This window comes from Beta vulgaris, chromosome 1 (genome assembly GCF_026745355.1).
Source record: "Beta vulgaris subsp. vulgaris cultivar EL10 chromosome 1, EL10.2, whole genome shotgun sequence".
NCBI classification, from domain to species: Eukaryota; Viridiplantae; Streptophyta; class Magnoliopsida; order Caryophyllales; family Amaranthaceae; genus Beta; species Beta vulgaris.
This window is the reverse complement of record NC_079202.1, coordinates 57340123-57363509: the sequence shown is the minus strand read 5'-3', so window position 1 is coordinate 57363509 and position 23387 is coordinate 57340123. Positions and strand designations below refer to the sequence as shown.

The following is a 23387-nucleotide window of genomic DNA, read 5'->3' as shown; positions in this document are numbered from 1 at the left end:
TCATACAATAAGTTGAAAATTCATATATTAAAATAAATGAACCTTAATATTAATATCTCTAATTAAAGGAAGTTCAAATGCAAAACAAATAAACAATAGAAAAAAAAAAAGTTGAATGACATGTTATACAAAATTGCTACACGCGTAGCACCAAGAAAAAAAGGTACTCGCTATGCTCCCACTTGAGATTATGTAATATACACTCGAATATATGTAAAAGATGTCCTAACAAAAAGTAATTATATTGCAAGTATATTTGTACACTTATATATTTATATAATAAGTTTTACAAAAACCTCAAAATTTTTGATCTCAACCAATTATACATTTATTTATGTATCTATATACTATATTTTCCCCCTTGATACAAAAAGAAATTAATAAACAAATTAACCAATAACGATGATTGGACTAACAAAGGGCTAATTTGACACGAGTCATCTAGCTAGCTATACATAGAAGTCAAAACAATTAATTTCATTTTCTTAAGATTTTCAATTTAATGATGCTGCCCTTGTAGTAGTCGTTGGTAGGTTATCAGGCATAGGAGAGATAGCATTGGTGCTCAAAATAGGATCATTATCAGGCAAAAGCATTTGTGAATTAAATAGAGTGAGAATGACCAAAATGAAAGTGACCAACATTGATAATGATGCTAAAAATAGCATTAATACATCTGCTAATTTTCCCTTGACTTCCTCTGCATATTCTGTGGCAGCTATTGCTAAGACTGTGATAGGAAAAGGATATGCCCACCATGTCACATTGAACCTTCTCATAGCTCTCTTGAATAGTAATGGCCTGCATACCTGTTTTTATGTTGAGTTTTTGGTTAGATCAACAATAATATATAGCTTAGCTTGATCATGATATATGCATGCATTAGGAAAGTAAATTGAGTTTTGTACTTCTACTAAAGGCATTTTAGTATTTTCAATCCAGACTTACGATTACTAGTCGTTTTTCAATAGCGTCTGCCGTCTGAGCTTTTCGAGCAGGGTGAGGCTCAAACACTTAAAAGGAGGGGATTATAAGAGGAATCCTCCTCCAAATGTCATTTAATTTACTTGGTCGGATTTGAATCTCTAACCTCGAGGTCATGAGTTCAAATCTCCACCAAGTGAACCAAGTCAAGCTTAGTTATGTTTCTTACTTGTTAATTGCTATGTGCATAATACTTACGTATTACAATTAATTCTAAAAAATTATACTATATATTATGGGTTATGATATATGCAGCCCTTAGGGTTTGCATATAAGATATAAATACACTACTTAAAATAGAAATAAGTTGTGAATTTATGAAAATTTTTTGCATTAACCAATGTAATAAATGATCAATTAATGCAACTTATTTCCATTTTTACCTTCTTATATACAGCCCTTAGGGCTGCATATAACTTTTCTCATATATTATTAAAGCTACATAGAGACGTATAAATGTGTCAGCATTATTATTGTATATAAGAAAAAGAACCCACAAGTTATTGCAATAATACATGACAGATTTCTTACAATCATGATTCTTATTTCTTACAAAAAAGGGCTTATTTTCCTGGGTATTAATTGACACCCCATAGCTGTATATCCATCACTCATGAGAGTTATTGTATGTGAGGGGACTAGGAAGCTCATATACACACACAATGACAAAACTAAACTAAAACATTTATGAATCTTTGAATAATGAGAAACTTGAAAGTACATGTTTGAAAATTAGTATTATGGAACATTTAGTTCAAGAGTTACCCATGTCTTATCTTCTTAATTACTAAGGTGAAATTTAATAAAATTGTTTGCTTTCCCTACATCATTATTTGAAAAAAGAAATAACAATGATATCGTATATGTAATACACTAATATTGTTATTTTAAAATTATCTGTCAATACTATTTTCATATTATAACTTCATAGATATTTTGACATATAAGTGATGACATTTATCAATAGTTGATAATCAAACATTTCCTTCTTACCTCCTGAATCCTAATAATTACGACTTGAGAGAAATACTGATTAGTTAAATTGATATATATATTCATAATATTTGCAACATCTTATATAAATACTTAACGTGTATATTTATAATATAGATCTTTTCTACATACAAAAATATAAGAAAAACACGTATCTGAATTATGATTGATAATACTCATGAATTAATATTTTTCAAAGAAAATGATGCTTGGATTGTTGGAGAATTGAATACACTATTCAACTACTCCATTAATTCCATCTATGTTTTTTTGTTGTTGCATTTTTGGCATTGACCATAAAACAAATAGTGCAATATATAAGACTGTTTTTAAGGCATGGACCAATGAACATGAAAACAACAACTAGCTAGTGGACTGTGGACATGCAACAATTCAATTAATATGGACCTGGTACAACAAGTAGCTGGACAATTTGGACTCAAACTAGAGTTCAGTGTTGTGCACAAGAAAGCTAATGAAAAGAATAAATTGTGGAAAAATTGCAAATTCCACCGCCAAATTGACGTCAAATATGCTGTTCAACGACTTTCTTTATAAGTACGCAAGTGATAATAAGTCGGCCTACTCTTAATTAGGCTAATTTTGAAACACAGGTTTTTCCTTCTTTCAATGTCATGAGAAAAATTGATTATGAAGTTTCTTACGAAATTTTGAAACAATTTTTCCACTTATACCATGCTTACTTGAATCAAATAAATTTTCTTTTCTTGAGGGAAAATCAATATTCTTCAATAAGAATCAGTTTCAATTGGCAAAATTAGTTTAAGGTACGAAGGAGGAGAGTTCAGTCCACATACAAGTCCAAAAGAGGTTCCATACTAAAACCAATTGACAATAGTAAGAGTAGCTCTTCTAGCTTATATTGTGGTACTTTCTCTCCTCTTTTTCCAATATGGAACAACTCACATGTGCACAACATATATGAGGTTCAACAAAACATAAAACTTGTTTTAGTAAGTAACTACAATAAGTCAAAATCGATTTTAATATAGTAACAATTAACTAAAATCAGTTTAACCAGTAAATATAATGTTATTAAATTAATAAAACAAGATCAATGAAGAAGGCCTTATTGGATGAATACTAAATAGGTAAGTTAAGTGTTTTATTTCAATATCTCATACCTTGATGTATATGTAATTAACCTTTCACGAACCTAATTCTAAGATGCAAATAAAAAAAGAAAAGGGATTCGAACCTCTGACACATATCATAACACTTCAATCTTAACCACCAGTTCAAAACATTCTTATAAGATTATTAAACCAATTCTTTGAGATTTCATATGCTATTGTATCAATCTCTTCGACACTCATTGTAGATCATACGTGTAACGCATCATAAATAATTACCTTAAAACTCATCTTCATTTCAAAACATAAAAAAAAATAACGTGCAGCAAAAGCAGTGAAATGCGGAGCTTACCAAAGGCAAGTCTCCATAGCTAATTTAACGCAGCAAATCCTGCATGTTTAGTACAAATTCACGTGATTATGTTAATGCTTCTAGCTTCACTTTGTCTGTACCATTAGTAGTACGAAGCTAGCTAGCTATTAGCTACTAATGAAACTCATACCATTCACTAATTAATCATATAATAATACTAATAAAGTTTAAGTGTTGATCCATCTGTCTAAAAAGGAATGTTTAGCTACTTATGTAACCCAAAATAATCTCGTCCACGTACCTAGTAATTCTGTTTATGAAACTATCTTATTCATAAAGATTATTAGATGTTACAACTTACAATATAATAATCTATCTATTAGTATATATGGATGTTACAATATTTAAATTCAATATAGTACTCCGATCCATCTATTAGTTAATGATGTTTAGGCACGAAGATATATAGTTTCAGATCTTAAATTTAGAGATGTACGTAGGTTCCAGATTTAAGGAAATAAATTAGTATATAGAAACTAATTTTTTTTAGTAACCTATTGTTTTTATTAAACATTTGAGTATTCCCAAATTGATAGTATAGCTTAGATTTGGACTAGGACTACATGATACACCTCCTTAAATTATTCCAATAAGATCTTATATATATTTTACCTTTATAAAAGTCATTCAACAAGACTTTTTTTTTATCATCATTTAATATGACTTTTATCTTAAATTCATAGGTTTATATCGAATTTAAATTTTACCAAAATATGATGTTTCAAAGTAGTCGAATAGGGATCATATTATACTCCCGCTACTTTCAAACACCTAATCCGCTAATATTAACCAATTATATAATAAGTTGAGATTTTATATAGAGTGTTTCTCTTATCGTTTAAAAGAACAAGTGGACATTTTTTTAAAAAGCATAGGAATTTCCTTTTCTTTGGTTTATCAGAAATAATTAAAGTTAGACTAGTCTACAAGTACAGATGTACTTGACGACAACCTTGTCAGGTAGTCACAGCAGGACCTTCTTCCATTTTTGGCTGCATTTGGATCACATAAATCTATGTTATACTTCTATGCTGCATGTTCTAATATAATCAGATAGTTAATTAAGTGGTTAACAACTCATTTTGTGTTTATTTGCATCTTGGCTTTTTACCCTTGGTCTGTTATGTAGCCAAGCAACTAGCTAGAACCCTAGTATAATTTTTTTTCTTTCGAAACCCGTGGTAAGATGAATTATTTCTGAACTTCCCTCACACAGGACCACTCATGTAAAAGGCCCAACAAGCCCAACCCCCCTAGCTTCCTCCCACCCCCTTCCACCAAGATTCGAACCTTAATTTCCCATGTGGGAAATAGGAAGTCATACCATTAAACCCAAGCGTCCTTGGTATAACCCGAGGATATATATACTAGCATGTCACAGTTAGAAAAATAATGTAGACGATCAAAACGCACTGCGATCAATACACTAATTTAGTTTATGCAATATACCGATAAAATATCGTCCTAAGTAACATTATTTTACTTATGCACGATCAAAAAACTTTCCCATAATCGAGCAACATAACATGCATTAACGCAGTATCCATATACTTTGATAGCATTCACATAAAAGTGTTATATATATAGCTAGTTTTAGCTCATAATGAGCTATAGTAAACGTCTTTGTTGATCGTTAGCTGGTTTGCTTATTGTTTTTCTGTTTATTAGTACCTATTACTTCTATATTGATCATTTGATTGCCTCATTTAGCAACTAATATGGCCATATATAAGATAAATTGGTGATATAAGTTGTTGCTTATATGTTTTCAGGTACAACCATGCATGGTAAAATTTCAAACTAGAAACTGTTCATGGTCTCATGGCAAAAAAAGTTGATGATCTAGTCAATTTCTTCATGCTGAAAAAATAAGTTTAAGCCGGTAAAAATAAAGTTATTTTTTCTCAAAATTGGCAAAAAGATCAAATTAGTTATAACTCAATCAATTATGGTCTTCAAGATCAAAACAATTTTTATCTTCAGTTGGTCTTGTAAAAGATCGTCTAATTTTAATTTAAAATTAGGCATGGCCTAAGCCCAATATTAAGAAGTAAACATGCCACCTTTTTTTTTAATATAGTTACTAGTTTAATCTATTTAGGGACCAGCAGATTAATCTATTTCGTGATTAGTTTGATCTATTTAGTAATGATATTTTTCAATACATTCAGTGACTAGTTTAATCCGTTCGGTAAGACTACCGAGTTAGTTTTTTGAAATTATTTATTGTAGTTCGATAATCAAGAAAAAAAAAAAGGAAGGAGAAGAGAAGGGATGACTAGGATAGTTTTGGGTTAGAGTGAAATGTAATGGGCTTGTTAAAAAAATTCAGTTTTAGATTCGTCTAAATTTATGTTAAAACTAGACCGCCAATTCTAATAATTTTTGTTTTATCTTTATATGTGCGTGGTAAAATGTTCATAATAAACGGTTAAAAACCAATCTGATATTTTTTCAACAAAAACTAAAGAGTGTCTAAAAAAAATTCTTTTTCTAAATTCTAACATCATATAGCTATCAAGCAACTATATATTTAATAAAAGTGTTGAAAAAAATACATGCATTCATTAACGGGAGGCCTAGGTGTTTTCCATACAATTTAATTATTAGTTTGTCCTTGTTAAATTCATAATTTTGTTAATTATTTCTTTTCGTCCTCGTTTCAAATTAACAAGTCCAATCAAATACATGCAAGAACAAAAAGCAAAAAAGCGAAGTTGCAAAGGAAGTCACTAAATGACCCCCACTTAGAAAACAATAGGCCGCAAAGTCTTACCAAGGACATAAACAGAAAGACGGACAAAAAGAATAGCATTTTGGCCGTTGTATCAAACTTTCCACATATTGAGCTCCATGCCATGCTCGCCACCCCCGGCGCCGCGAAGAAGAGGAAGAACACCGGCCTAAGCATCGCCGGAAGCTTATCGCTTCCGGACAATCGTTGATAGAGTGTCACAAAGAGCACCAAGTAATGCACCATTCCTAAAGAGAATAGTATCATTGCTGTTTCATTCCACCCCATTTGTGCTGCCGCAGTTGATCCTACTAGGTTTCCTATTACACTCATTTGACTAGTTGGGTTCGCCACTGCCGTCAAATTATACCTGTATCATAAATCATAATGGTAAACCTCAACTTCTATACATCGCCCCACAATTATACATAACATGTTCGATCTATAAAAAAAGTTACGAAAGTATGTATGTAAATTAATATATATAGTACGCCACTTTCAACTATTAATTTAAATTTTTGAAAAATCTTTATAACATTTTAGTCTCATAAGACGTGCCACTTATTTTTATTAATATTAATGATAAAATTCTAACCTTTTTAGATTATTTTAATTAAAAATTTTTCTTAATACTCCCTCCGTCCGTCTCATAATATAGTGCTTGTTTTTTTTACACAGTTTTTAAGACGTAACTTTGACCTTTAATATCTTCAATTCCGTATTAATAAAAAATATAAAAAGTTGATATTATGAAACTACACATTGAGACGAATCTAACAAGATCCCACATGAATATTTTTTTTATATATACAAATTAAAATATTCGATCAAATTTTTTAAAGTTTGACCAACAAAAAATGGAGTAGGCACTATATTATGAGACGAATGGAGTAATAAGAATAAGTGGCACACAAGTGAGACACGTGATCTAATTCCGTTATATAGGTTTACATACTTTTGTCCCTTGGTGGTGAACCACTGGCCGTAAATCTTAAGGTCAAGAACAACCACCGGAATAACAAGGACCCACCAAAGGCTTAAGTAGGCCCCAGTCTTATGATGAACCAAGGGTGAGCATTGAAGGAGTAAGAGCCAAGAAATCCAAGGGGCAAAAAGGTAATTTACACCAACATGGTGAAGAAACTCCGATTTCACCATGTCAAGGTGGAAGATGCAACGAAGAAGATAAATAAATGAGAGTATAGTAAGAACAACAAGACAAAAAACCCAAAGGGAAACAAAGGTAATTGGATGAAATCTATGGAAAATATGATGAATTAATGGATTTATAGTATTATGGCTAGTTGGTTCAATGAGATTTTTCCATAACAATGCTTGGCTTCCTAGAGATAATGTTATCCTAAAGTAGCCTGCATGAAACCTAGCTAAAATGGACGATATTGATCGGATTACGACCGCGAAACATTCGTGGTTTTGATCGGAAAGCGAGGCGGCCGACGACGGATCTACGGTGGTTATTAGGGTGGGGTGAGGAGGGAGGGAGGGAGCTGTATGGAATTCCATGGGTGTGGAATAATAATGTTACAAGAGTAGTTTTAAGGACTAATGGTTTTTTTTTCTTGAGGAGTAGTGGGACAATAGGTGTGGGATATATATAGGAAATAGAGGGTGTGAATGAGACAAGAAAAATGAAGAAAAATATAGAATAAAAGATGGAAAGGAATTTAAATATTTTTTGGATAAAGATGTAAAGCATGCAAGTTGGAAATTGGCATGGTATGAGGGTATGGAAGAAGTTGGGGTGGACTAAATTCTGGAAGGAGTTTGGTGAAGTATGGTACTAGGTGGATAGTGGATACCAGTTAAGGTGATCTTATTGCTGACGAAAAAGCAATTTAAAGACAAAAAATTTCTCTTCATTTTTTTCCTTTTATTTATTCTGAAGGTCTAATGTAATGCAAATTGATCCATGCTGACGTGGCCCGGGGGCCGGGTGGGCCTAAAAGGTAAAAAAAATTATCCTAAATTTTAGGAAAATTTGTTAAAAGAAACCTTTAATTTTAACGGGTTCAGTTTTGCGAAAAAAAAACTTTATAAAGTATTTTTTGCGAAAACAAATCAAAAAATTAATTATTTTTGCAAGATGAAACCTGAGACAAATTTTCGATGTTGACTCTAACAATATTCCTATAACATGGTAGTCTTCTTAAAATGACTACATGAGTCGATAATGTAAGAGCCTAAGAGGTCATAAATTTACACTCATGTGTAGGATCATATGAATATATCATGCACATTGTAGGCAATGCAATCCAACCCTTCTTCACCAATTAAATTAAAGTATTTTAAAAGTAGTACTATTCTTTATTAACTTTCAATCCTTCATATCCCTCTATTTTTATGGAGTTGTAAAGGTTATATTATCATGTATAGTGCAAGTGTGCAACGATAATATGAGAAAATTCTTCAGTATAAAATGAGTAAGTAAAATGGCAAATTAGTTATCCATCTAACCATATCTGTATTGTCATTAGTATTTAATTTCTTACTAACACCAAGTGGCGTAGACATGACATAAGGGGCACTATTGTCAATTCTCAAGAGTTATAGATAGAGAATCTGTAAGTTGTATATAATTTTTTAATGCTAAAGATAAGGACTCTGTCTATACCTCAACACACATGATATTCTTAGTCTAGCATTTAATTTGAGGGACGAACACTTGAGAGTTGGGAGATTAGAAAAGATAAGGAGAATCTCTACCTCATAATTACTGCAGTTGGGAGAATTTCTACTTTATGACATTAAGTTTACAAAGGAAATCTTCAACTCAATATTTTAATATTTTGAATTTAAGTACATTTGAGAGGTGGTTTTAAAAGTCGCATGTGTGACAATCATGTATACCCAATGTCCCCCCTCACTTATAGAATACTCGTATATATTAATCTCTATCTATTATATAAGCCAAAGGAGAAGGTGTGGTGTCCTCTTTTGAAGTGACTAGAATACCCTCTAATTATTTAAAACAATGTTTTTCTTTTTATAAAAAATTGAAAAATGAGAAATCATTGAGACTTACCATATGAATAGGTCAAAAATAGAATGTGCAATACCATTAATAACTTTTATATAAGCCAAGGGACTGAGGGAGGAGGTTTGGTGTCCTCTTTTGAAGTGACTAGAATACCCTCTAATTATTTAAAACAATGTTTTTCTTTTTATAAAAAATTGAAAAATGAGAAATTAATGAAACTTACCATATGAGTAGGTCAAAAATAGAATGTGCAATACTATTAATAACTTGAAAAACTAGATTGACACAATCAATTCACGAAATCAATTAGAATCTTCAACCTAAAAAAATTAGCAATATATCGTGATAACATAATGATTCATATTTACAAAGTTCAAACAATATGATTTATTAACATTTATAATTGTTAAAGAACTATAATATAATCGCTGAAAAGAAATTATTAAATCATCGACCAAATTTTTCAGTGACGATATTGAACAGTTAAAAATCATTCACCTTTAATTTACAAAGATAATAACAACTACAAAAAAACCTCGATAATTTACATCACTACCAAAATAATTTTAGATAAAAAAAACATGTCCATTTGTATATAACTACATAAGATTGTCGACACACGCATCGCGTGCATATGCAACTAGTACAAGCAAATATAAGCACATCTTATAGATTTATCATATACGTACACGAAAAGTTCTTCAAAAAAGAATTCACCTAGTTATTCAGAACAATATTCGCCACCTCCAAATATAAGGCAATAATCTTATGGTCATCAACTCAGTAAAAGGTACCTAGTATCTCAGTTCGCAGATTGCTCATATCATTCAAAATATTCAAGCTTTTCTTTACTCTTTCACTTCGTGGGTTATTTGTCATGTCTACCCGGAAACAAATAAAACAACATATTGGATTGCCAATGTTGGACATTTAATTGATTCTCACTATGATATAAATAATTATACTCACTCTGCTCTTCACTCAGTTCTTGAAACGATAAACTTGAAGCTCCCATCGTGCGCAGGGTCTCCTAACATTGTTTCTCCTTACCTTTATATATACTAGTCTTTTGTGCACGCGATGCGCGCGATGATATTTTTAGGCCTAATACTAAGTAGTAAACAAACTGAAAATGCAAGTTAGTATTTAAGTTCACCTCCATTTTGTGAATAAGATTCTTCCATGTTCTTTTTATGTTGTTATTCATTTTTGTGATTTTGAATAATTTTTGTTTCTCAAGTCTTATATGCGCATGTTCTTTTATAATCAGTACTACTATGATGTTCTTTACTAAATATCGTCATGTTCTTTTTTTTTTTGGTTTTATTCATTTTTGTAATTTATAATAGTTTTTGATATGGATTTCAGTAATTTCTCTATGACCCCAAAATTGTAACCGAAAAGTATAATACAATTTCAGTTTTTTTTCCTTGTCTAACCTCTAAATTCTGATTTCACAAATTGATATTTAAGAATTTTCATCATTTTAATTTTTCTCCTTTTCTAAATGTTCACACTTTGAGTTTCAATTATATTTGAAAGGAATTTTCATACACAATCTGATTGCGCATGAAATGGTCATTTTTAATATTTTCCCTTTTTTCTAAATTTGAACATTTTGAGTTTCAGTTATAGGTGAAATGGAATTTCAAATTTTTCATACACAATATGATTTTGCATGAAAAGGTTTTCGCAAATTAATGTAAATTTTTTTTTTTCTGAAAATGGATTTTCGCAAAAGTTGTTCGCAAAAAGGTTTGATATTGTTTTGTTTTTCAAAATTTATTTCTGAACATGGATATTGTGCAAAAGTTTTGGGCAACACTTTTATATTGGAATTTAAAAAAAAAACTAAATTTGTAACTTTTTCATCAGTGTCATAAATGAATCAAATTTCATACACATCTTGTTTTCTGATTTTATATGAAAATGAATAAAATTTAAGTCTAATTATATAAAAGCCCTTTTCAACTAATTGTTATTATCTCCATTTTTTCAACTACATAACAGTCAACTAATGTGAAATAATTTTAATTTGAAGATTAAAAGAATTATGTACCTATTTGAAAGTTCGCAAATCGCCAATGGACGAATGTGTGATATCACTGTCAAAATGTTATGTTTTTCTCAAATTTGTGTTTATAGGTAATTTTTGTGAGTATGCAATTGTGAATGGTTATTAAGAACAATGATTTGTAAGTGAATTTTGTGAATGTTTATGTATGTATTGACGTCCTAGTATATTAGTTTTAGTTTGTAAGTTAATTTGTAGTTTTTGTAAAGTTTCCTGATCATTTGAGTGGTTTGCATGATTTTTACAACGTGATTTTCTCAATTCTGAGTGATTTGTAAAGTTTCCTCATATAAGTGATTTCTGAGTGATTTTGAAAATTAATTTCCGGTGGCTTCGTTTGACCCCCATTTTGGTATTGAGATTTCTTTTGTAATTTAGAAAGGGAAGGGGGCAAAATAGTCAGTTCAAAAGAGGACACCGTTGCTCCCCCTTCCCTTATGTAATAGATAGATATATAAGGGAACGCTCTTGTGAGAACACATCTCTTATATGAGAATATTTTTAGATCATATGTAAATACGTTTTAGAACAACATACTTAACTCCTTTTTTTTTTAGGAAATATACTTATATTTTTAGAACATATGCAAAACTTTTTAATTACAACATAATTGTTTTAGGTAACATACTTAAATTATTTTAAGGAAACGAATTTAAGTTATAAGAACATACGGAACACTTTTTAGAACAACATATTTATTTTTGAGGATACATACTTAAGTTTTTTTTTTGAGGAAGTACGCCCTTTGTATTTTTTTTATCTTTCTCACTTAGAATTTGGACACTATTCACAAATAGAGAGAATCTTTTAGATTTTTCTCAATATATAAGAAAAATAGTCATCTGGAGTCTTGTTTGATTCATCTTAATGAGTACTTTATTAATATTCAATTATTATAATTTTACTAATATGTAATAAAAGTGCAGAAATGGTACGGGCGGATAGGACAATAACTACAATAACTACAGTTACTTAAAGAGAAAAAGAAAAAGGTAGATACTAACTTTACTTAAAAAAGAAAAAGAAGACATATATCTTAGATGACCATTGAACCTTGCTGAGCTAGTGTAGCTCAGTATCTTTCCTAGACTACGGAAAAGATCGCAAAGTAGACAAGACGGCAATGGTTGTCGAGTTATAAAATTCCTAAGGCCGAACTCATGAGAGCTTTATATATTTTATATAAGCTCGGGGTAGGATCGGAACCAATTGAGTGGAAAAGCCAAGAACCTAAGAGAATCCAGAGCAGATATTTAATGGATAATAAGTGCATTGACAAACGTGCAATGTCAAAGTAGGAAAGATAAAAAAAATACAAAAGGAGTATATACTTAAAATTCTAGAGTATATGTTTCATAACATATTTTTCTCCCATGTTAATTTTGTGATTATTTTGTTGATAATAAAAAAGGATGATTTACGTGGTTGTTGTTATGCCCTAAATATAGTAAAATATATGTTCTAAATAGTTGTTCTAGTATTCTAAATTGTTCTTCTAGTGTATAAATAATCCTTGTTCTGTTCTAAATAGTTCTTATTATGTTCCAAATAGTTCTTATTGTGTTATAAATAGTTCTTGTTGTGTTCTATATAGTTCTTGTCATGTTCCAAATAATTGCACCAGAGTTTTGATGTTCCTAATTTATAAATTTATGAAAAAATTAAATATGAATAGTATTGTATCCTTTATTTATGCATTTTTGGAATTATAAAAAATCAACTGAAAATTACCAAAAACACATCGAAATTTTTCGGAATCATTTGAAAATTACTTGCTTTCTTCTTTGGAACATGTTAAAAATAATTTAGAACATACTTAAAATAATTTGCGACACACTTAAAAATATTTTAGAACATACTTGAAGTAATTTAGACATAAGCTTGAAATTTTAAAACATGTATATATAAATATTTGTATATGTGTTGATTAGGTTCTTACGTAAAAAGATGTATTCATGTTCTAAAAATCATAGCATATGTTCTAAAAACAAAAATTTAAGTATGTTGTAAAATGTATTGTATATGTTGTAAAAAGTATTGGCGTATGTTTTAAACATAAATATGTTCTCACATATGATACTAGTTTTTATATGCACGCGATGCGTGCGAAAATATGTAAAAAAAATTAATTTTTTTAGGAGAGGTAGAAAATTAATTAAATGTTAATTATATCTAATAAATTAGGGATATTTGAATTGTTGATGGTTTTCTTTTTGTAATGTCTTTTTTTATTTTTTAAAGTTAATTAGGTAGTTTCCTTTTTTATTTGTAAATTTTTATTTTTTATAATTAAAGTAAATAGTTAGAATAAAGATGTAATGAGGGTAAAATGGGATCTCTAATATTTTGGTGTCCTACCCCTCCTCCCATATAGAATAGAGATATATTCTCATATAAAGATCCATTCTCATCGAATCCTAATCTTATATATATGAAAAAAAGCAAGTAGAAATTTCCTTACCTTTAAAAAAAAAAGTATCATAAACACACAAACAAAAGAAACAAAAAATTGTAAGGCTGCCAATTTATGCAATCATGCTCATTGCTCCCCACACTCATCATATGGGGCTTGTTTCTTACTTCCTATCCAATAATACCTCAGATTCTCAACAAGCAACTTCCATGATCCTGCAAGATGACAACCTTTTGTTGATTAAACATTGCAGGGACCAAAACAAGAGCTTGAATGGAGCGTCGAGCAACACTAGTTTATGTGCGGTGGACAACTAACACAATGGCTGACAGTCTAACCCATGAATGTAGAACTAATTGTGATACGTAGATCTTGTTTTGTTGGATCAAGCCCCAGGGTTTGTCATTGATATTTTGTTGAGGATAGACCTCTATACATTTTAAACTCTCTTTTAATAATTTCTATGCTCCTGTCTTGCATCCAAAAAAAAATTGAATTTGTATTTTTGGTGTAGAGAAAGCGACAAGCAATTTGTTTTCTCGATTTGGATATTTTGGATCACAATCCAGTAAATTTAAAACACAACTGTATAAAGGTACTTTTTTTCCCACATGTGTGCGTCTATATGTGCAATAATTACTTATATATTTAACTTCGTCAAGAAATCCTTAATTGAAAAAAAATAATCCTAATTTTCGAAAATAAATCCAATAGAAATTGAGAGAACAAATCTCTTAAATTGAAGAAGAATTACCACGAAATCCAATTTCCTATATTTGAATCCCTTTGACCAAAGAGAATTTTGATCAGGATGGAGTAAAGTATCTGGTAAATGGGCAATGGATGACTTTAAATGGGGGGGTTAATATGGACGAGTGGGAGAAAGAATCTAACAGAAGAATTTGCAATACACACGCAAGAATTGGAGGGAATAACAAGGTCAATACCAGAAACTTAACCAATTTGACCGTGATTTTGAGAAAAATATTGAAAATAAAACACTAAAGTACTTTAAGGTACTAGTTAACAAAATAAAACATAAAAGTTACTAGTTCACAAAATCAATATTATAAAAGATACTATTTTACAATTTTTCCTATAAGTTTTTATGTCTTAAAAATCACTATGTCAAAGCTCATCCAGCACATCGAGTAAGGTAGAGCTACTTTCCTTATTCTCTTCTCATCATGCTATTTCAGTATTTCTCCCTTTTTCCAAAAAAGGATTGGGGAGAAATGAAGAACTTCTTTTTTCCATTTTCATCACGGTCATTGGCTCATTGCTCCCTTTTTTTTTACAAATAAGGATTGATGTGCAACTTGTTGAAATAACTCAGAAGCTTTTTCTTTTGGCTAGACTAGTCATCATCACTCACCAAGTGCATGCCTCTAAGTGCCAAACTTAACTCTCTTATTATTGAGATCGATTGAAATCTGCCCCTTCAAAAGGAAAGAAAAAGGGTTCATAATCTCCACACATATATATGTATGGGCATATGGCTATGTATTCGTCCTTTCTTCCTTGGTAACAGATAGTGGTCATCTTCATTAGTCGCACTTTGATGATTAAATATTAGGCATGTATCAGCAAATTAAGCTATTAATAGGTAACTAATGTAGATGATTGAAAGGCATGGTGTTCTTATATATGCAACTTGATTAGATCATACAATACACGATATTTTTAGAAATACAATTCTGAATGACACAAGTCACTTTTAAGTTCACGTGAACCTTTACCTTAGATCACCCAGACTTTGACCATAGTTCACGTAGGTTTTGACCCTATGTTTGACCCTAGACTTTGACTTTGGACCTTGACTTTTGGCTCACAAAGACCTTAATCTTAGGCTTTAACCTTAACCTTAACTCACATAAGTTTGACCTAGATTTATTTTGACTTAGTCCCTTGTACCACATAGGTTTGACTTTAAGTCGACCACATTTAGGCACTACCCTTACCATATAAGGCATCCTTTAGCATCATTTTGTACATTTCATGTCTTTTGGTTCCTTTTCCTAATTCAAAAAAGAAAAATTAAAAAAAAAAGCTCCAAAATAAAAAAAAAAATCATCTAATTTATCTCCCAAAAGGGAAGGGCACCTTGCATTCATGCATTTTAGGAAAGATGATCATGAAATTAAGACATGCATTCTCATTTCCTCACTTGTATCTGCATATGTGTGTCATGACTCATGACCAAGAAAGTTCACTCAAGGTAGTTCTTTTCTACAATAGGGTAAAGCAGTCAATACAGTCCTCATTTGGTCCAAGGCACTACGAAAAATCCTTTCAAGCCTCATTCCCACTCTAACTGCACCAAGCCCTCATACCACCCAAGCCCACATTTCAAATATCACTCAAGCCCACATCCTAAATCCAAGCCCAAAACCCTTAACACCACATAGTCCCAAGCCAAAACACCCCCAAAACCTTTAACATTACAAAAATTCCAAGCCAAAACACCAATTCTCCTAGCCTAAACACCACAAATGGCCTTCCAGAAAGAAGAAATCCAAAAGCTCACAAACCAAAATTGTCGAATTGACCAAAGCAATTCAAGGACTCCAAACCAGGGTCAACAACTTTGAAAAGATCTCGATCCCCTCCATGGTCAAGAGCATAGAAAAACTAGTCTAAAAAACAACCGACCCCATATTTTACCAAGAATCACCAAGATTTGACCCCAGCCTCTCTTCCAAGTTGCCCAAGAAAGTTTCGGCTGAAGACCTGCCTAAGTTCAAGTCAACTGATGATCCCAAATTCCACCTTAAAGGGTTCAAGGCGACTATGACCCTCAAAGGCATAGATCCAGCATTGTACACCACAGTCTTCCCTCTTTCTTTAGAATCAGTCTGTCAAAAGTGGTTCTTTTTCCTTTCCGAGAAAGACACAACCACATGGGAAGACATCACTCATGTCTTCATGACACGCTTTTTTCCCTCAAATCCATATATAACACTTTTTTCCGTCATCATTTAATCAATAAGAAAACTAAGCTTTTAACACATTTTCAAATCCATAACACTTATATTACAAATATACATTTCATTTTATCCGAAATTCAAAAATGTCCCTAAATACAATAAAACATACTTAAAAACATGTCACTTCAACATATAAGCCTTTTTTTTTATTAACCATAACCTAGATAGATTTTATTATTACTTTTCTCCACTATTCAAAATTCACATTCCATTCCCTTCAAAAAAAAAAATTCACATTCCATTTTTCTTAGTAAAAGAATCCTATAAATTACTCAAATCCCCATCCCTATTAATTAAAAAATTTCAAAATACCCATCTTAGTTGAGAAATTAGGAGTAAGAAAGAAGAAAGTAAACCAAAACAAGTGAGATCGCCTGTTAGAAGGCAAAACCAAACCAGATCTATAAACCATTTTCTCTCTCCTCTACTCAATATCAAAATCCTCTTCATTCACCCTTCCATCTTCCGCCATTTTTGTATTAGATCTGAGCTAACATACCTCAATCTCACATTCTCCATTCAATCAATTCTAGGGTTTCAAAATCTCTTTGATCCTCAAACAATTTTTTTCGATCTGAATTCACCATTATTATTAAGATCACTTTTAGTTTTAGCCATTGTTGTGTTAATTGATTGCAATTCTTTTGAAACCCTAACATTTGAGTGATAATGTTGACGAAATTTGAGACGAAGAGTAATAGAGTGAAAGGACTGAGTTTCCACCCTAAGAGACCATGGATCTTGGCGAGTTTACACAGCGGTGTGATCCAATTGTGGGATTATCGTATGGGAACTCTCATTGATCGTTTTGACGAGCATGATGGACCGGTTCGCGGTGTCGATTTTCACAAAACTCAGCCTCTTTTTGTTTCTGGAGGTAATCTTGTTCATTTGGATTTTGTCGGTAACTTGTAATTCGAGTATTTTGATTTGTTGATTGTTCAAATTGATGCACATTGTTTGTTTAAGTTCAGGATTTTGCTTATTTGTTACTCATTTGATGTAAAAATGTGTGATCGAAGTTGCTGATTCAATTGTGATCAATGTTGCCTTTTCATTTGTGATCAAAGTTTCTGATTTATGTAATGTGTAAGAGTATATGAGTAATGTCGATACTTTAGTTTAGATTCAATTGCATTGGATAGAGATAGTCCTAGATATGTGTGATTTGTGACTTCTGAATCTGTATTATGTATGTTACCAGTTCAAGATTTGTTGAAATTTAGACGAAGAACCATAGCTAAGTGTTTCGTGTGTATTTGAAATTCTAGGTATATGGTCATCGATGAGTCTGAGTGACAACTGACAAGGTTTACGCTATATATTCTTACCTGATCACTGATGTGCTTGCTTATACTCGCATTAGGACTTTGGCGGATCAATAGTAGTTTGTTTGTTGATCAAATACGATGGTTGTTTATTGGTAGCATGCCGCACCTTATTTTCTCAACTAGGATTGAAGATTATGTTCAATTTGTTAGATCTGCAAATATGATAGCTAGGCTGTTGCTAACATTGCCAATTTATGGTCCTTTGTGGCAAGTGTCAACCTGATCTTTGATAAGCATTACTTAAGTTGTTCAATAGCCATGTGCGAACCAATTAGCCTACGACTTCACAAAAGTGCGTTGTCTTTGCTTTATTGTTCTTCTGTCTTATGCATTTGTCGTGAATCTTTGATTGATTCTAATCTATCCACTGACAAATCGCTGTGCTGGTTTTTGTAGTTCCTTGTACAATGTAATCTTTGGAAGAAAATATTTTGTCAGATTTTGATGTGGGACTTTTGCCATTATGCTGAAGTTTATCGATGTTTCTTCTAATAATACTTATCTGGTGGCTTTGCAGGAGATGATTACAAGATTAAAGTATGGAACTACAAACTGCATAGATGCCTATTTACTCTTTTAGGACACCTTGACTACATACGTACTGTCCAATTTCACCATGAATCTCCTTGGATTGTCAGTGCTAGTGATGATCAGACTATAAGGATATGGAACTGGCAGTCACGTACTTGTATATCTGTGCTGACTGGACACAATCATTATGTTATGTGTGCCTCCTTTCATCCCAAGGAAGACCTAGTAGTTTCTGCTTCTCTGGATCAGACAGTTCGTGTTTGGGACATTGGTGCCTTGAGGAAGAAAAGTGTTTCTCCTGCAGATGACATCATGCGGTTGAGTCAGATGAATACAGATCTGTTTGGCGGTGTTGATGCTGTCGTGAAGTATGTCTTGGAGGGTCATGATCGGGGAGTTAACTGGGCTTCTTTTCATCCAACTCTCCCTTTGATTGTGTCTGGTGCTGACGATCGTCAAGTTAAAATCTGGCGTATGAATGGTAAGTATGCATGTGAACTTTTTTACCCTCCTTTTGTGTATTTTATACTTTATTATAATAGTGACACTAGTTATGTGGAATATTTAATGTAGCAGAAAGTTGTAGCTATTATGCTATGTACTTATAATATTGGACTTGAAAGATAATTATTGATAAAGACGGGGTACAAATTTTTCTACTGAACTTCAAATTATAAATTAACAAATTCTTATTAGCAATCACACACTTTAAACTATTTTTTTATTGAAGGCAGTAGTGTGTCTTAGCATGGAATTTTCTGAAGCCTATCGTTAAACTTTGCTTGCTGAATGCCATTGTAAATTTACTGGGAGATTCTATCGCTGAATTTTAACCCCCCCCCCCCCCTTTGCAAATCTAAAATCAAAAAAAGAATCTTTTATTGTAGTTTAAGACTTAAGTACTATTACACCCTGTCGCTCGATCAGATTCTAAAAGTACTTCATTGTGCGACTGAAATTGGGCTATATTTTGATTGATGTACAGATACAAAAGCTTGGGAAGTGGACACCTTAAGAGGGCATATGAATAATGTTTCTTGTGTTCTGTTCCACTCTAGACAGGATATCATTGTGTCAAACTCTGAGGACAAAAGTATTCGTGTATGGGATGCTACTAAGAGAACTGGTCTTCAGACATTTAGGAGGGAGCATGATCGTTTCTGGATTCTTACAGCACATCCTGAGATGAACCTTCTGGCTGCTGGTCATGACAGTGGAATGATTGTCTTTAAGTTGGAAAGGGAGCGCCCTGCTTTTGCAGTTAGCGGTGATCTTGTATATTATGTAAGGGATCGTTTCCTACGGGTCTATGAGTTTTCAACCCAGAAAGATGCCCAAGTCATCCCCATACGTAGACCTGGTGCCAGCATACTCAACCAAAGCCCAAGAACTCTTTCTTACAGTCCTACCGAAAATGCAATTTTGATTTCTTCTGATATAGATGGTGGTTCTTATGAACTTTATATAGTACCGAAAGATGGCTGGGGTAGGAGCGATATGGTACAAGAGGCAAAGAGAGGTCTTGGCAGTTCAGCAGTTTTTATTGCAAGGAACAAATTTGCTGTATTGGAGAGGAGCAGCAACCAAGTATTAGTGAAGAACCTGAAGAATGAGATTGTGAAAAAGGTTGTCCTTCCTGCTATAACTGATGCTATATTCTATGCAGGAACTGGAAACCTTCTCTGTAGGGCTGAGGATAGAGTGCTAGCGTTTGACCCTCAGCAGAGGCTTGTGTTTGGGGAACTTCAAACTTCTTTTGTGAGATATGTTGTGTGGTCAAATGACATGGAAAGTGTTGCTTTGTTGAGCAAACACTCGATAATCATAGCCACCAAGAAACTTGAGCATCGATGCACGCTTCATGAAACAATCCGTGTGAAAAGTGGAGCCTGGGATGATAACGGTGTTTTCATCTACACAACTCTTAATCACATAAAATACTGTCTACCTAATGGGGACAATGGTATCATTCGGACTCTTGATGTTCCCTTGTACATCACTAAAGTGACAGGGAACACCATATTTTGCTTAGATCGAGATGGGAAAAACCGTGTTATATCTATAGATTCAACAGAATACTTTTTCAAGCTTTCCCTCTTGAGGAAGAGATTTGATCAGGTAATGGGCATGATTAAGCGCTCTGAGCTTTGTGGCCAAGCCATGATTGCTTATCTTCAGCAGAAAGGCTTTCCAGAAGTTGCTCTTCACTTTGTCAAGGATGAGAAGACTCGCTTTAACCTGGCCTTAGAAAGTGGTAATATTGAAGTAGCTGTTGCTTCTGCGAATGTCATTGATGACAAAAACCATTGGTATAAGTTGGGCGTTGAGGCCCTTCGTCAGGGCAATGCAGACATTGTGGAGTATGCTTATCAAAAGACAAAGAACTTTGAGAGGCTGTCATTTCTCTATCTCGTAACTGGAAATACAGAGAAATTGTTCAAAATGCTGAAAATTGCTGAAGTAAAGAATAATGTAATGGGTCAGTTCCACAACGGTCTTTATCTAGGTGATATTCAAGAGCGGGTAAAGATTCTAGAAGCTGCTGGACATCTACCCCTTGCTTATATCACTGCCAAAGTCCATGGGCTTGATGATGTTGTTGAGCGTCTAGGTGCTGAACTCGGGGATGACATTCCTGAAATTCCCAAGGGAAAGTCACAATCTCTCTTGATGCCACCAAGGCCTATAAGCTGTGGTGCTAATTGGCCTTTGTTGACTGTCATGAAGGGAATGTTTGATGGTCTTGATTATGTAAGAGATGCACAGGATGAGGATGAAGAAGTTGCAGATACCTGGGCTGAGGCCTTGGAGATTGTTGATGAGGACACGACAAATGGAGTTATTATTGCTGATTCAGAAGAAGAGGATGGGAGACAACAAGATGATGAGCCAGGATGGGATCTTGACTTAGACCTTCCTCCTGAGGTTGAAACTCCTAAGCAGATCAGTAATGGGCGTTCTCAATTTGTTGCGCCTACCCCAGGAATGCCTGTGAGCGAGATATGGACCCAAAGATCGTCACTTGCTGCTGAATGTGTTGCAGCTGGCAAATTTGACACTGCTATGCGTTTGCTTACCAGGCAACTGGGAATAAAGAATTTTGCCCCATTGAAACCGCTGTTCATTGATCTATTCTCTGCCAGCCATTCTTACCTCCTTGCCTTTGCTTCTGCTCCTGTAATTTCTGTGGCACTGGAGAAGGGATGGAACGAGTCATCGAGTCCTAATGTGAGGGGTCCACCTGCTCTTATCTTTAGTTTCTCTCAATTAGAGGAAAGGCTGAGAGCTGGTTACAAATTAACAACTGCTGGGAAGTTGAGTGAGGCACTACGGACCTTTATTAACATACTTCATACGCTTCCATTGATTGTGGTTGATTCGAGAAGAGAGGTTGATGAAGTGAAGGAGCTAATCATCATAGTGAAGGAGTATGTTCTGGGATTGAAGATGGAATTAAAGAGGAGGGAGCTGAAAGACAACCCAGTTCGACAGCAGGAATTGGCTGCTTACTTTACTCACTGTAACCTTCAGGTACCTCATGTAAGACTCGCTTTGCTAACTGCTATGTCAAATTGCTACAAAGCTGGAAATCTGAGCACGGCTGCCAATTTCGCCCGCCGACTCCTGGAAACCAACCCTACCGTTGAAAACCAAGCCAAGACAGCACGACAAGTACTCCAGGCTGCCGAGAAAAACATGAAAGATTCAACCCAGTTGAACTATGATTTCAGGAACCCATTTGTGATTTGTGGGGCAACTTATGTACCTATTTACCGAGGTCAGAAGGATGTCTCATGTCCTTATTGCAGTTCCCGCTTTGTTCCAGCTCAGGAAGGCCAGATTTGTGCTGTTTGTGATCTCGCAGTCATTGGAGCTGATGCATCTGGCTTACTTTGTTCCACTGCGCAGAAAAGGTAGGATGACTGGCTGTGTGGATGAAGTTGTTTTACTCCCCGGCACTAGAGTTGAATCTCCTAGATGCAGCTTCTGCACGAGAGGTAGAAATTCGAATTGAGTCTAGTTTCTTGATATGTCCGGCCTTTTTCTGATGGTATATTTTCTCTTTGCTCCTTAATCTTCTTTTCTTTTTTCAACTTTTCCCCCCTTTTGTCACATATATTATCATACCTGGTCTCTGTTTTTAGCTGTTTCAAGTCTCCACTGTGATTTTGTGCAATAAACTTTGAAGCATTCTTCTTAGGTTATTCTTTGGATTTGAGATTTAATGTCCTGTGGGCGGGAATTAGGTACCTACCATTAGTTGTACCAAATTTGAAGGGTTTTATATCCAACTTTATTGTCACAATAGATTTTTTCTTCACATCAAAGTTACTGTTATATTGCAATGTACTAATAGATTTTGTATATCCGTGATGATATTCATTTTCTTCATCTGCTTTATACTTCTGATTATGAAAGTTAGCAAGTTTTTCTGTAATTTTATTTTACCAGAAATCGCCCCGAAAAATCTATCGGTCGCAGATGTTCTTTAATGGTGGTAGTTTTTTCTTGATTCGATATTAGATACTAACCTGATGAACTTTTTGGCGTCTTTAATCTCCTATTTTCAACTGTATTTTCTTACTATATATAATTTCAAGAGAAAAAAGCATTTTTGAAATAGAATCTCCTGAAACTCGAAATAAAAATAAAACCAACTTTTAACACTAATTTATTCCAAAATACGGATCTAGAATAAAATTTAGGACCACAAAATTTTTCCGTGTTTATATTCTGTACAACCGTACGAGCACCTTAAACTTTAAAGTCTTTCCAATTGTAAATATTGGGCCGGGGAAGTCCAGTCTTGCCCCCCATGGCCCCACAGTTACAATTCGCAAACCAAACTCAGCCTTTTTAACTTAAACTCATTCA

General features: G+C 33.3%; 2 protein-coding genes across 2 annotated transcripts; one reads left to right on the top strand and one right to left on the bottom strand.

The window, feature by feature from the left end:
* Positions 1 to 239: 239 nt before the first annotated feature.
* On the bottom strand, positions 240 to 7775 carry LOC104888928 (S-type anion channel SLAH1). The gene is made up of 3 exons (XM_010674044.4): positions 7134 to 7775; positions 6221 to 6548; positions 240 to 809 (listed from the first exon to the last, which is right to left on the bottom strand). The coding sequence occupies exons 1-3, from the start codon at positions 7700 to 7702 to the stop codon at positions 495 to 497; spliced, it is 1212 nt and encodes a 403-aa protein (XP_010672346.1). The 5' UTR covers positions 7703 to 7775; the 3' UTR covers positions 240 to 494.
* Positions 7776 to 16947: 9172 nt separating this feature from the next.
* On the top strand, positions 16948 to 22913 carry LOC104888938 (coatomer subunit alpha-2). The gene is made up of 3 exons (XM_010674056.4): positions 16948 to 17527; positions 18499 to 18993; positions 19498 to 22913. Exons 1-3 carry the CDS (start codon positions 17320 to 17322, stop codon positions 22428 to 22430), a joined length of 3636 nt encoding a protein of 1211 aa, XP_010672358.1. The 5' UTR covers positions 16948 to 17319; the 3' UTR covers positions 22431 to 22913.
* Positions 22914 to 23387: the final 474 nt, after the last annotated feature.